At 45.4% G+C, this 13,702-nt stretch overlaps 1 protein-coding gene across 1 annotated transcript in view; it reads right to left on the bottom strand.

Annotated features, from left to right (window-relative positions):
* Positions 1–676: 676 nt before the first annotated feature.
* Positions 677–13,702, bottom strand: part of ANKH (ANKH inorganic pyrophosphate transport regulator) — a 133,850-nt gene continuing 120,824 nt past the window's right edge. The window contains exons 11-12 of the mRNA XM_044294729.1: positions 4,627–4,726; positions 677–3,462 (exon numbers count right to left, since the gene is read on the bottom strand). Of these exons, the coding sequence (XP_044150664.1) occupies positions 3,358–3,462; positions 4,627–4,726 (205 nt within the window). The 3' untranslated portion in view covers positions 677–3,357. The remainder of the gene's footprint in view (positions 3,463–4,626; positions 4,727–13,702) is intronic.

Here is a 13,702-nt window from a genome sequence, read left to right on the forward strand (position 1 = left end):
AAATATTGCATTCCTCATGAAATAAGAGTTGTATCAGCTTTTCTCATTTGTCGTTCATGTTATTCCTGCTTAATATTCATGAAACAAGTGGTCAAAGCAGTGATGGCCCTGCACAACAAATAGGCTTCGGCTCACATACTTCTTGGAAGTCCTTTAACCCTTCTCAGCATGGCTCTGCTTGTGTTGTGGATGCATAAACTATCAGTCAAATTATTCAGTTTTGGGGAAAAGTTCATTTTGACTTTAGTATAACCTATTGATTTAAAAAATCCACTTGTACACCATAAAACTATACACTTACGTGTTTCAGACACAAGGTACATCCTTAACTGTGGCAGAATATTCCATGAATCTCTTCACCAGAATATCTGTAAAGAATAAATCAAGGCAACTGGACGTACTGTAGATTTCTTGAAAATGTTTCACTCGTTCTTCCAATGAGTTTTCTCAATTCTGAGTGACTGTACAAGAATTCTCTGGGAATAAATATGTAACTGAATCCACATCTGGTAATTATACCCAGCATTGGGTCAAAGGTGTTGAATCCATTATCCTAATTGGAGTCAGTAGGTGATAATGACCTCCCAGAAAAAGGTGTCAAGACAGCATTGTATGTGGCAGACAATAGATGTCTAACCCCCCACCTCTATTCAAGCTTGGCTTCTCCATTTTTACGTAGATGGCCTCCTTCACACCTCGTTTGTACCAATCGGCCTCCTTATCCGAAACACGTACTTGCTGGGTATAATTACCAGAAATCTACAGTACGTCCAGTTGCCTTGATTTATTCTTTACATATATAGCATGACCTGGACAAATGAAAACCTTCACAGACATATCTTCACCAGGAGAAAATTAATCAATCCTGTCTGTAGGGCAAATGTAATAACCGAACTAATGGGATTAGTAGCGAGATTTGCTGAAAGTTTGATGTAATTGACCTATCCTTTCTCTTGTACTACAATGAAAGTGTATATTTTGTATTTTCTATGTTTTTATTGTCAAAGAAAAACAATAAAAAATTATTGAATCAGAAAATTCATCAATCCAATCGCCTAAACATAAAGACAGCCTGACCCGTTATACATATTCTGTAACCATGTCTGTGTATACTGTGTGTATGGCCCACTGGCCTGTAGCTCAGAAAAGAAATTTTATTATTAGCAGTGTACCTTGTGCTAGTGGCGTGCAGCTCTGCATTAACACCATGCTCCACTCCAGAATATATTGGCTGAGAGTCTCAGATTTTATTATATCAGAGTAAGCGCTCAGTCCATATATATTTGTATCTATTGTGTTACTGCATTATTTTTTCTTTTATAAAAAAATCTGCATATTCATTTATTACATCGTGCAGGATGTTTTTTGTTTTTTTATCCTGTGATTTTTGTTTAGTCTGTAGTATACAATTCAAGTGTGAATGTGCTCCTATTTTATCTTGGGAGTAGCATTCCTGTGCACTTTTGCCCCTTCTATCAAACAGACCGCCTTGATTAGGTGGTACATATAGCTGTGCTTGCTCTTCCTCTCATTGGTTGCTTGATACACACAAAGGTAACTAGGAGCAGCAGGGTCTGCCCTCCTGAATGTAGATGCCCAATGGCATAGGTAAGTTTACAGTAGGACCTGCCTGACTGACATCACCTTGGCGCAGGTAGGCGGACACAGATGTGTTTTGATCAAAGTATATTGGTTGAGAGTCTCAGATTTTATTATATCAGAATAAGGGCTTAGTCCATAAAAAATGTTCGCATCTATTGTGTTAGGGCTTTATTTCCTGTGATTTTTATTTTATAAATGAAGCCATGCACATCCGTATATTAATTTATTACACGGTGCAGGATGTTTTGTATCTTTTTCTGTGAATCATACCCTTCAACATGTCACCTTGGTCACATGATGTTCAGCTCATATGCCCATGGATTACATGATCATTTTAAAACTGTTTTAAAAAAGTTTTTTACTGATGATCTATCCTCTGGATAGGTCATCAGTATCTGATTGGTGGGGACTCCCGCCAATCAGCTGTTTTGAGAAAGCAGTGGTGCTCCTGTATAGTATAGGGGCTTTGCTCAGTATTGCGCTAAGCCCCATTCACTTCAATGGGGTTGAGCTGCACCTAGGCCACGTGACACATGAACACATGAATGTGTTGTCACTTGGCCTAGGAAAAGTTGAGAGAAGACTACTGCAAGTGCCACTTTGTTTTTCAAACAGCTGATCGGTGGGGGTCCCGGGTGTTGGGCCCCCAATGATCAGATGCTAATCAGTAATTTTAACTTTAATGGAATGCAATTGCTGTCTCTAAATGCTTCAATATTATCCCTTCAAAAAGTAACAGGCAGATTTACTAAAACTTTTTAACACTTAGTGCAAACTAAGACCAAACAATCTAAAAATGCGTCAGATTTATCAGTGTCAGATGCAGGATGGGATATCTAGTGCACCTTTAGACTGGCTAGTCTAACTTTACACCACCTGTTAGTTGGCTTACTTTACACCAGAATCGTGAGACAACATTTTGACCCATTTTATAAGCAATGCCATTTTTGTAACAGATCATGACCCTTTCCAACTAAGCCATATCCCTAGTCATAAGAGTTGTAAAAAGTTTTGAAAGTGTCTAATATGGTAACATCCAGATGTCAAAGTATTCATGAATTTCAAGGAGAAATAATGGAGGAACCTCACAGTTCTAAGAAAAGATGTTCCAGAATTGTTATTTTATAGAGAAACCAATTATTTGCTCATACAGACATGTCAGGAGAGGGGACAGATGCTCTTTGAGTCAAACATTCTTAAAAGCTGACTGTACCCATTAGATTCCAGTACTAAGATATTGTGGACACATTAGTGACTGATGTGTGGTATAAAAGCACTCTTTCGGTTTTGTGCAGCGACTCACGCTGGGTTGTGTGCTTTCATAACTGGTCTCTAGAAATAAATCCCTTTTTGAGCTGAAAAGTGGATCGCAAAATGTAACCAAAATAAAAAGAAAGAAGTGAATTTCGGTATTCCTGTATAAGTAAAGATCAGTGGGTTAACAGAACATAGGGAATGGGACGGCAGCTTTACCAGCAGAGACAGAGACTAATGCTTTGGTTGACAAATAGGAATTGTCCAATGAAGCTCAAAGTCTATCCAGTAGGATGATGCCTGATTGCTTGTCCATGGAAAGATAAATGCATGGTATCTGAAAGCGGTGAGCCTAGGACAGCCCCTGTTTATAGGAAGCATACCCAGTATGCTAAACGCTGGAGCTTTCTGAAACCAGATTTCAAATACAAAGAAGAAAAAACTTTTTCAAGACCAGAGACACGGAAGCGGTGGCCTTTACTACTGAAGCCAAGACCCTGCTCATTCTCCATCTTCCTTCATCTCCACAATGTCTGTTAACTCCTCACTCTGAGGCATGTCGGTCATTGCTGAGTCTTCTCCTTCCGTCTCGGTCTCATTCTTTTTCTAGAATGACAGATATAAACCGGAGTGACCTTTACTAGATAATATTCTGGCTTGAAAAGAATGCTAGTGCTATGGGAAATGGGCATGCTATCTATAATGAGATACAATTGGATGTTTACAGTAGTAGTTTCTGGACACAAGACTGTAATAATATCTATGTAATCTACAATATTTAAAAGGGTTGTTTCACAAACCTAATCCTTGTTCATATATCATATTAGAGGTTATGGCTGTCATTGAGGTTTCATGTGGCTAACAAACTTCTGCTTTTAGGGTAATTTCACACTAGCGTTAGTGTGATCCGGCAGGCCGTTCCGTCATCGGAGCTGCCTGCTGGATCCGCCGATCAGTGTGACAACTGACAGCATTTGTAGACGGATCCGTCCTTCAGTTGTTTTGTAATGCTGGATCCGGCACTGATGCAAGTCAATGGGAATTAATTCCGGCGACTGATCAGGCATTTTGGACGGACAAAACGCCTGACAGTGACTGAACGGAAAGCGTACTGATGCAAACTAGATGGATTTCTATCCATTCAGAAAGCATTGGAAAATGCCTGATCAGTTATTTTCCGGCATAGAGCCCTTTTGACGGAACTCTATGCCGGAAAAAAATAACGCTAGTGTGAAAGTACCCTTAATCTGGCTTTTATGCCCCTCCCATATCCCTCAGATTCGAGCTAAGGTGGTTGAAAATTTGATCATCTGTAGATCCTAGCGACCCCTGCTACTTCCTCGATTTGCATAACCTTACGGCTTGTCCTTCTTGGTGTTGCAATTTCGATGTTGAGTAGTGTAGAAAGAGGCAGATATTGGTTTACGGTTAAGGCAGTATAAAGCGGTTACTAAATTTGGTAAGTGCATACTTGTCAGAGAAGCATAGGGAAAAGCAATAAATCTTGATAGATAAATAATTCGATATAACTATATATTTAGATGAGTGCATGGTCTGTGCAGGTAACTCTTAGTGCTATGTAGCAACTGTGCAGAATACAGCCCATAGGCTGATGGGGTTAACATGGAAAGCAGGTTACAGTTCTGCAGTGCGAGCACGAGTATCACCCTATTAATAAGCATACATTCCCAAATGATTTATGGAGACATAACATATTATTGATCAGGGAGACATGATATATCTGCTTTCCTGTTTCTTAGAAAACATTACCTGTTTTCGATACACATAGCAGGATGCAATAGCCACCATTGTGGATTCTCCAACAAAACCAGCAAGAAGGGATCCCACTCCTAATGTGGCTCCATGAACCCTGCAACACAAGGAGCAGCAAAATAAATACAAATCATAAGATACAAAGTCTACATATACTGGACATACTGAAAAACTGCATCGGCGGATCTGTCACATACTGCAGACAGGCATTTTCATATGAAGAAGGCATCTGATGAATCCATTTGAGTCAATGCTACCCTCATAGCTCTGGGTCCAATTGTAAAGCACCATGGAATATGCGGGCGCTCTATAAACATTATTATTATGTGCAGATGGGATTTATACAGTGGACAGCAACAGGTTACATACAGTGCCTTGCAAAAGTATTCACTCCCTCCCCCCCCCCCCCCCTTGACTTTTTGTCGTGTTTTGTTACATTACAGTCTTAAGTTCAATGTTTTGTTAATCTGAATTTTATGTGATGGATCAGAACACAATGGTCTAAGTTGGTGAAGTGAAATAAGAAAAATATATAAATAAAACTATTGTTTAGAAATAGAAAACAGAAAATTGGCATGTGCGTATGTATTCACCCCCTTTGTTAGGAAGCCCTTAAAAAGCTCTGGCGCAACCAATTACCTTCAGAAGTCACATAATTAGTGAAATGATGTCCGCCTGTGTGCAATCTAAGTGTCACATGATCTGTCATTACATATACACACCTTTTTTTAAAGGCCCCAGAGGCTGCAACACCTAAGCAAGAGGCATCACTGACCAAACACTAGTAATAGAATATAATATAAATTAATGCTGAGCACTCATCATCTGTAGGACAATATAGCAGAACAAACACCTGTGTGATTCAAACACCTGAGTAATTTATTATTTAAAAAATATAGACATAAATAAGACCAATAGAAAAAAAATCATAAAAAATAAATGTTCATGAGTAGCGATGCTGAGTAAAATTGCATGTAGTGACAATGAGCAAAATAAAGTGCGATTTGTGCTGAATCACTGGCTCAATATATGGGCCAGGAAGGGGCCAGGTATAGACCCCGAAACGCATATGGTTAATAGGAGACCCGCACATCAGCTGATGGACGTATACCCCTGCATCGACTTCATCTTTGGATATATTTGCATGCAAGGTCTTATACAATAAAGACAAGCCTTACCTCCCATTTGACAAACGAGGAATGCTGCGCTCCGACTCTCCAGCTTTGCAAGCCATTTAGAGTCATCATACGATCACTGGTCGGCAACTTTTTACAAAGTGAAAGCGGGATAACGGAACTAAAGTCTGCCCAGTCAAGCGACCACCCGTTCCAGCAGCTGGCAACTCACAGTAAGATATTGCTGTTTTAGATACTGCAGCCACGTGGGACGCCACTGTGGGCACAGATCGCACAGTATATTACTATTATTTATTATTATTATTTTTTATTATACACTGATGTCATAGTACACCGTTGAGTGCAACTATAACATTACGGTCAGCATTATTTACATCTATTCCTTAATGCAATATAATTGCTTTTAATATATGGGAGAAGATACAACAGTGATTGTTATGTGACATTGACTAACCACTATTGTAGAATCCAGCCTCTATGTCCCAGGATCTGACAACCAACATTGGACACTATACACTATACTATTGCTATATATATATATATATATATATATATATATATATATATATATATATAGAGCCAGTGATTCAGCACAATCGCACTTTATTTTGCTCATTATCACTACATGCAATTTTACTCAGCATCGCTACTCATGAACATTCATTTTTTGATTTTTTTTCTATTGGTCTTATTTATGTTTATATATGTTTTTTTAAATAATACATTACTCAGGTGTTTGTTCTTCTATATTGTCCTACAGATGATGAGTGCTCAGCATTCATTTATATTCTATTCTATTACTACTTTTTGACCGGGTGAGTCAATAGGGCTTTGCAGCACCCACTCCAGAATGTTGTTGAGAAGTAGAAGTCAGGGTTAGGTTATAAAAAAAAAAAATATCCAAATCTTTGATGATCCCCAGGAGCACCATCAAATCTATCATAACCAAATAGAAAGAACATGGCACAACAGCAAACCTGCCAAGAGATGGCCGCCCACCAAAACTCACGGACCAGGCAAGGAGGGCTTTAATCAGAGAGGCAGCACAGAGACCTAAGGTAACCCTGGAGGATCTGCAGAGTTCCACAGCAGAGACTGGAGTATCTGTACATAGGACGACAATAAGCCGTATGCTCCATAGAGTTTGGCTTTATGGCAGACTGGCCAGAAGAAAGCCATTACTTTCAGCTAAAAACAAAAAGGCACATTGTGAGTTTGCGAAAAGGCAAGTGGGAGACTCCCAAAATGTATAGAGGAAGGTGCTCTGGTCTGATGAGACTAAAATTGAACTTTTCGGCTATCAACGAAAAACTCTGTCTGGCGCAAACCCAACACATCACCCAAAGAACACCATCCCCACAGTGAAACATGCTGGTGGCAGCATCATGCTGGGGGATGGAACTGGGAAACTGGTCAAAGTTGAGGAAAAGATGGATGGTGCTAAATACAGGGATATTCTTGAGCAAAACATGTACCACTTTGGCTACATGCACACAACCGTATGTGTTTTGCGGTCTGCAAATTGCAGATCCGCAAAAAAAACGGATGACATCCGTATGCCATCAGTTTTTTGGCGGATCCATCGTAACTGTCTAAAACGGACAAGAATAGGACATGTTCTATTTTTTTTTGCGGGGCTACGGAACGGACATACTGATGCGGACAGCACACGGTGTGCTGTCCACATTTTTTGCGGACCCATTGAAATGAATGGGTCCACATCCTATCCGCAAAAAAAAGTAACGAACACGGAAACAAAATACGTTCATGTGCATGTAGCCTTTGTGCGTGATTTGAGGCTAGGACGGCGGAGGTTCATCTTCCAGCAGGACAATGACCCCAAACACACTGCTACAGCAACACTTGAGTGGTTTCAAACTGTTCACTACCAGCGCCGTAGCTGTACGACACTGCAAAATAGGTACAAAATACCAGCACAGTACAGTTATGGCGCACTAATCGGGCGGGTGCAGGAGCTGCGCCCGTCTGATAAGTGGCAGGGGTCTGGCTGTCACTGATAGGCGAACCCCTGCTGGATGCGCCGACATTGGTGAAATCACTGATGCCAGCGCAATAACCCTTGCATGGCCGCGTTCAGGGCTGACTGCGGCACGTGCGGTATCCTCACGGTTGCCGGTGTCCATGGGGTCCCCGCGCTGCTACAGGGAAGGCAGCCCAATGCCTTCCTTAGGCATCGTGGCTGCCTTCCTGGAGAGCATGTGAGATCCAGCTCCCTGGATCTCACAGTCAAGCTGGCTAAAGTGTATTAGTCTGTAGTACACTTACAGCCAATACAGAAGTATTGTAATGCATTGTAAAGGGGATCAGACCAAAAATTGGCCAGCGCTTTCCAGCTTTATGCAAGTCAACAATTCTTAAACGTAGGTCTTCTGAGAGCTCTTTTGTGAGAGGCATCATTCACATCAGGCAATGCTTCTTGTGAAAAGCAAACCCAGAACTGGTGTGTGTTTTTTATAGGGCAGGGCAGCTGTAACCAACACCTCCAATCTCATCTCATTGATTGGACACCAGTTGGCTGACACCTCACTCCAATTAGCTCTTGGAGATGTCATTAGTCTAGGGGTTCACATACTTTTTCCACCTGTACTGTGAATGTTTACATGGTGTGTTCAATAAAAACATGGTAACATTTAATTATTTGTGTGTTATTAGTTTAAGCAGACTGTGATTTTATAACAAGACACGGAGGCTTCGTATTGCATAACTCTTTCTTTACTCAAAATCACAGCAGCAAAGAATTTACATAAAAAATTAAGGACAACCCCCAGTAGAACCCCTCCCAATGGACAGTCCATAAATAGGCTCTCCTCATCCATATCATCCTCTTTCTTTGCTGCTGCCCACAGCAGATAAGTACTTGTATTTACATTATGCAGTGTGGTCTTGTACCATTATTATTTTTCCTTGTGGGGCTTATTACTGTCCGGTTTATGAATATTCGATATTATTTTTTCGCATGTCTTTCGTTTGGCCGTTTTCTCTTAGAGATATTATTATTATAATCGTTAATTTTTCCGCGTTGTTGGGGTCGCTCATCTATTGTCCTCCTTGCCATTGAGCCAGCCTGCCTTCGATTGTCCCGGTCCCTGTTATATATTTTATATCGGTTGCGTCCCCCTCCTCCGTCCGGTCCGCTCTCTCCCTGCCCCTTACCTTATCTTTCGACCGGCGCCATCTTCGCGTCTTCCCCAATCTGTTTCGCGCGCTCTGTGCCGGCCGAAGTCTCGTGATTCGCGGGATTTCGGCCCGGTGCGAGAATCTCGGGCGCCATTTTGTTTCTAATGCTGGGAATGTAGGCGCCTGAGACTGGGATCTCGGGCGCCATCTTGGTACACCCTGTTGGGGAGAGGGGCGTCTTAGCTTGCCCCGCCCCTTCCGGTCACTGTCGGCGCCTTTTCCTCTTCGCCGGACAGCGGTACCTGACTGCCAGCTTCCCAGCTAAGTTACATGTTTTCAGTCCGATCTGACACTGCTTGCTCTGGAGTGACTACTCCTGCAATTATGTCCCTGCCTAGCGATGCCCCTTCTGACCCCACCACTAGCTCTGCTCCAGTCCCTGTTGCTCAATGCCTGAATGAGCCCCAAGTTGGGGATCTGCAACTGTCAATCTCGACGGCTATTGCTAATGCCATGGGCAATATGTCATCCATGATTAGCCAGTCTATCACCCAAGCGCTCAGAGCGCAAACCCCGGTTACTACTCCGGCTGCAATTCCGGTCTCTGATACCTCCAGAACACTTAATGCGGATAGCATAGTTCTATCAAAAGACGGCGTGCCAAGGTCACGCAAAAGAGCCTGTCAGCGCCAGGCGGAAAAAACGCGCTCCTGGAAATCCGCTCGAGCTCAGCCCGAGCCCAGGTCTGACTCAGATATAGAGTCTAATGAGGAGGTTTTTGATGAGGGTCACTATGATTCAGAGGTGGATCTGGATGGGATCCAAGTAGCTGATGCGTTGGAAGGGGTCTCCCAACCCGCTTCTTCTGCGGCTCAGGAGACCAATGCCCCGGGACCTAGCTCCCTTGTTGACCCACAGGGCGACCCCCTGTTTGACCCAGACAGCCTGCACCATCCTCGGTCGGCTGAGTGGCTCCCCATTCCGCATGTGGCCCGCTATCTAGAGGACAGGGTCAGGAAGCCACTGTCTAAAGAGACCCGGAACAAATTGAAGGCGGAATGCCCCCGCCCCTTGATACCAAATAAGGTATGTGAAACGCCTAATGTAGACCCCAAGATGGTGCAATTCTTATCTAAGACGGGGTTTAACCCCCGCAAGGGCCTAGATTCCGCCTTACGGGCTTGTCAAGACAAGCTGTTAGACAGCCTGGGGCCTCTTACAAAAATTTTTGAATTGGCTGAGTCAGCCAGGACGGAGGGCACGTCCATTGACCCGGAGGAGCTCAGCGGCTGGGCCCAGCGCGCTATTTGCCTTGTGGGGAATGTCAATTCCTCCCTCTCTATCGAACGGAGGAAGGCGCTCCTCATGAAAATAGAACCCAAGCTGTCAAACATGGCGCTGACTGAGATGGGTAAAGAGGCCCAGGGTCTCCTTTTTGGGGACGGTTTTATAAAGGATTTAGGCAAATTCGTAGGAGCCTTTACTGCGCTGGACAAAGCCCAGTCATCGATGCGCAAAGTGTTCCGAGGGCGTGTCTCTTCTAGGGCCGGCAGCTTCAGGGGCCGTCTGTCCGGCCGTGCCCAATTCCAGACCCGTGGAAACGGTCGAGGTCCCTTTCATCAACACTCCTCGTTCCAGGACCAGAGACAACAGTCCTCTTTCTTCCCGTCCAGAGGCACACCCTTTCGCTCCAGGGGATTCAGAGGCAACTCGGGATCTAGGCGTCCCTTTGGTAAGTCTCATAAATCCACCGTCTTCTTCCAACCTTTGCATAGGGGGCAGACTCCGACATTTTTTACCTGCTTGGAATCGAGTCACCTCCGATCCGTGGGTGCTGGCCACGGTTCAAGGCTTTCAGATAGATCTGACGGACGCCCGTCTGTCCCTTCCGGAGCCCCCGCCCTTAGTGCTTTCAGGGCCAGCCCGGGCCTGTATGAACCTGGAACTTCGGTCCCTTTTGGTCAAAGGGGCAATAGAGAGGGCACCCCCACTCTCACTGGGAGTGGTCAGCAACATATTCCTGGTGGAAAAGAAAGGAGGCCAGTTCCGACCAGTGATAAATTTGAGGAACCTAAACAGGTTCGTTCGATACCGCCATTTCAAAATGGAGGGTATCCATTTACTGCGAGACCTTCTGCTCCCGGGGGACTGGATGGTAAAGTTGGACCTGAAGGATGCCTACCTGACGGTGCCTGTAGCTCCCCAGTCCCGACGCCTCCTCCAGTTTCGTTGGCACGGCCATCTTTGGCAATTCACGTGCCTGCCGTTTGGCCTCTCATCTGCCCCTTGGTGTTTTACCAAGTTGTTGAGGCCCGTAGTAGCGTGGCTTCGCTGCCAGGGTATTCGTCTGGTGATCTATCTGGACGATATCCTCTTCATGGCTCGCTCTCCGTCGGAGCTTCTTCTCCACCTGCGATCGGCGTTGTGCCTTCTTACCGGGCTCGGGTTTGTCATCAACGCCGAGAAGTCATGTCTTCAACCTTCGAGATCGATGGAATTCCTGGGGTTTGTGGTGAACTCCATAGATCAGACCCTGTACCTTCCGGGCTCCAAGATCAAAGCCATCCGCAAAGAGTTGCGTCAGGTCCTGAGGCTCCCTCGGATTTCTTTGCGTCACCTGGCACGCATCGTCGGTCTCCTCTCTTCCTCCATACAAGCGATTTTTCCTGCACCTCTTCATTATCGGGCGTTGCAACGGTTGAAGATCGCACACCTTCAAGCGGGAGCATCCTACGCGGACGAGGTGGATCTGGATCTCGAGACGAGAGACGAGATATTGTGGTGGATCGCCAACCTCGACGCATGGAATGGCAAGGCCATCGTGGGACCCCAACCGGACCTGATCGTGGAGTCGGATGCCAGCCTCCTCGGTTGGGGCGCTTACTGCGACGGGATTTCCACCGGAGGACCCTGGTCAGACGGCGAATCTCATCTCCACATAAACGCCCTGGAATTGATGGCAGGATCCTTCGCCATCCGCAGCTTCACCAGCCACAGGATATCGGCGTGTATCAAGCTCCGGATGGACAATGTGGCAGCCGTGCGGTATGTCAATGCCATGGGCGGCACTCACTCTTCGGTCCTCTCCCACATAGCGAAGGAGTTTTGGTCCTTCTGCTTGGACAGGGGTTTCACGGTGGTTGCGGAATATCTTCCGGGCCTCCGCAACACATTCGCAGATTGGAGTTCTCGTCACTCTTCGGACTTCAGCGATTGGAAGTTAGATCCGGCGGTTTTCTCTTCCATCGCATCGATCTGGGGTTCCCTCTCTATGGATCTCTTCGCCTCCCGTTGGAACGCCCAACTCCCACGTTTTTACAGTTGGAGGCCGGACCCTCTGTCGGAGGCTGTGGACGCCCTGCTTCAGGATTGGTCGGGTCAGCTGGCCTATGCTTTTCCTCCATTTGCACTCATACCTCGGGTGCTGTCTCAAGTTCGCCTACAGGTGGCAGAGTTGGTTCTGGTGGTTCCGTTTTGGCAAACCCAATCATGGTTCCCTCATCTTCTGGAACTCCTGATGGACGATCCCCGTCTCCTTCCAACTTTTCCGGACCTCCTCGGCGGACCAATGGGCCAGCGTCATCCGCTGGTAACAGACGGTTCGCTCCGCCTATTGGCGTGCAGAATTTCGGGGAACGCTGGGATGTCGCAGGCGTATCGTGTACGACTCGTGTCCTCTTGGAGAGCGCATGGGCCCCCGGCACCAGGAGAGCATACCTTTCAGCCTGGCGACGTTGGGCTGACTGGTGCGTGGGACGGGGTTTGGATCCCCTTTCGGCTCCTGTGAACGACCTGCTTGATTTCTTGTCCTCTCTGTTTGATGAGGGCAAGGCTTATCGGTCTATAAACCTGTTTAGGTCAGCCATCTCTTCTCGTCACTTGGGTTTTGCGGGCTGTCCAGCGGGCCAGCATCCCCTGGTGTGTCGACTTCTCAAGGGGTCACGTTTGTCTCGTCCTCCGAGGCCCCGTTTTACTAGCACTTGGGACGTGCTTTTGGTTCTGCAGTTTTTCTCTGGTTGGCCTCGCAATTCGGACTTGTCTCTGCGCCAGCTTTCTGCTAAGCTGGTCACCTTGCTGTGTCTGATATCCTGCAAGAGGGTTTCAGATGTTCGAGCCTTGGATTTTGATGCACTATCTTTTACCCCTGATGGTGTGTCCTTTAACATCTCTCGCCGCACGAAGACTAGTATCCGGTCGGTGTCCTATCCAGCATTCCCGGATAATCCGGCTCTTTGCCCGGTGGAATGTTTGAAAGAATATTTGGAACGTACGTCCTCTCTGCGTCCCGTTTCGGCTTTTCAATTGTTCATCTCCTTCCGCAGGCCGTTTCTTCCGGTTGCTGCTGTCACCTTATCCCGTTGGGTGAAGTGGATTCTGTCCTTGGCCGGTGTGGATACTTCGGTATTCACGGCGCATTCGGTTAGGGGAGCTTCCGCTACCTCCATGACTGTCGCAGGGGCCCGCCTGGAGGATGTGCTACGGTTAGCTGATTGGTCTAGAGCCTCCACTTTTAGGGAGTTTTATTTCAGACCTCCCCGTCATGCTTTTTCTTCAGTTATTTCGTCACTTTAAACTTGCAATACGAAGCCTCCGTGTCTTGTTATAAAATTGCATGATTTTCCTATTCTATGACGTAAAGTCATGATTTTATTAAAGACACGGAGGCGAGTATTGCCCCCCCTTTTTTCTTCTCCCTCCCTTTTATTGACCAGTTCTAGGTACTCGAGTGTATATATGTTGATTTGTATATGTTACTTCCGCATTATATAATAATATTTATGCTTGCTGAATTTGTTTTT

The sequence above is a fragment of the Bufo gargarizans genome, chromosome 5 (genome assembly GCF_014858855.1).
Source record: "Bufo gargarizans isolate SCDJY-AF-19 chromosome 5, ASM1485885v1, whole genome shotgun sequence".
NCBI classification, from domain to species: Eukaryota; Metazoa; Chordata; class Amphibia; order Anura; family Bufonidae; genus Bufo; species Bufo gargarizans.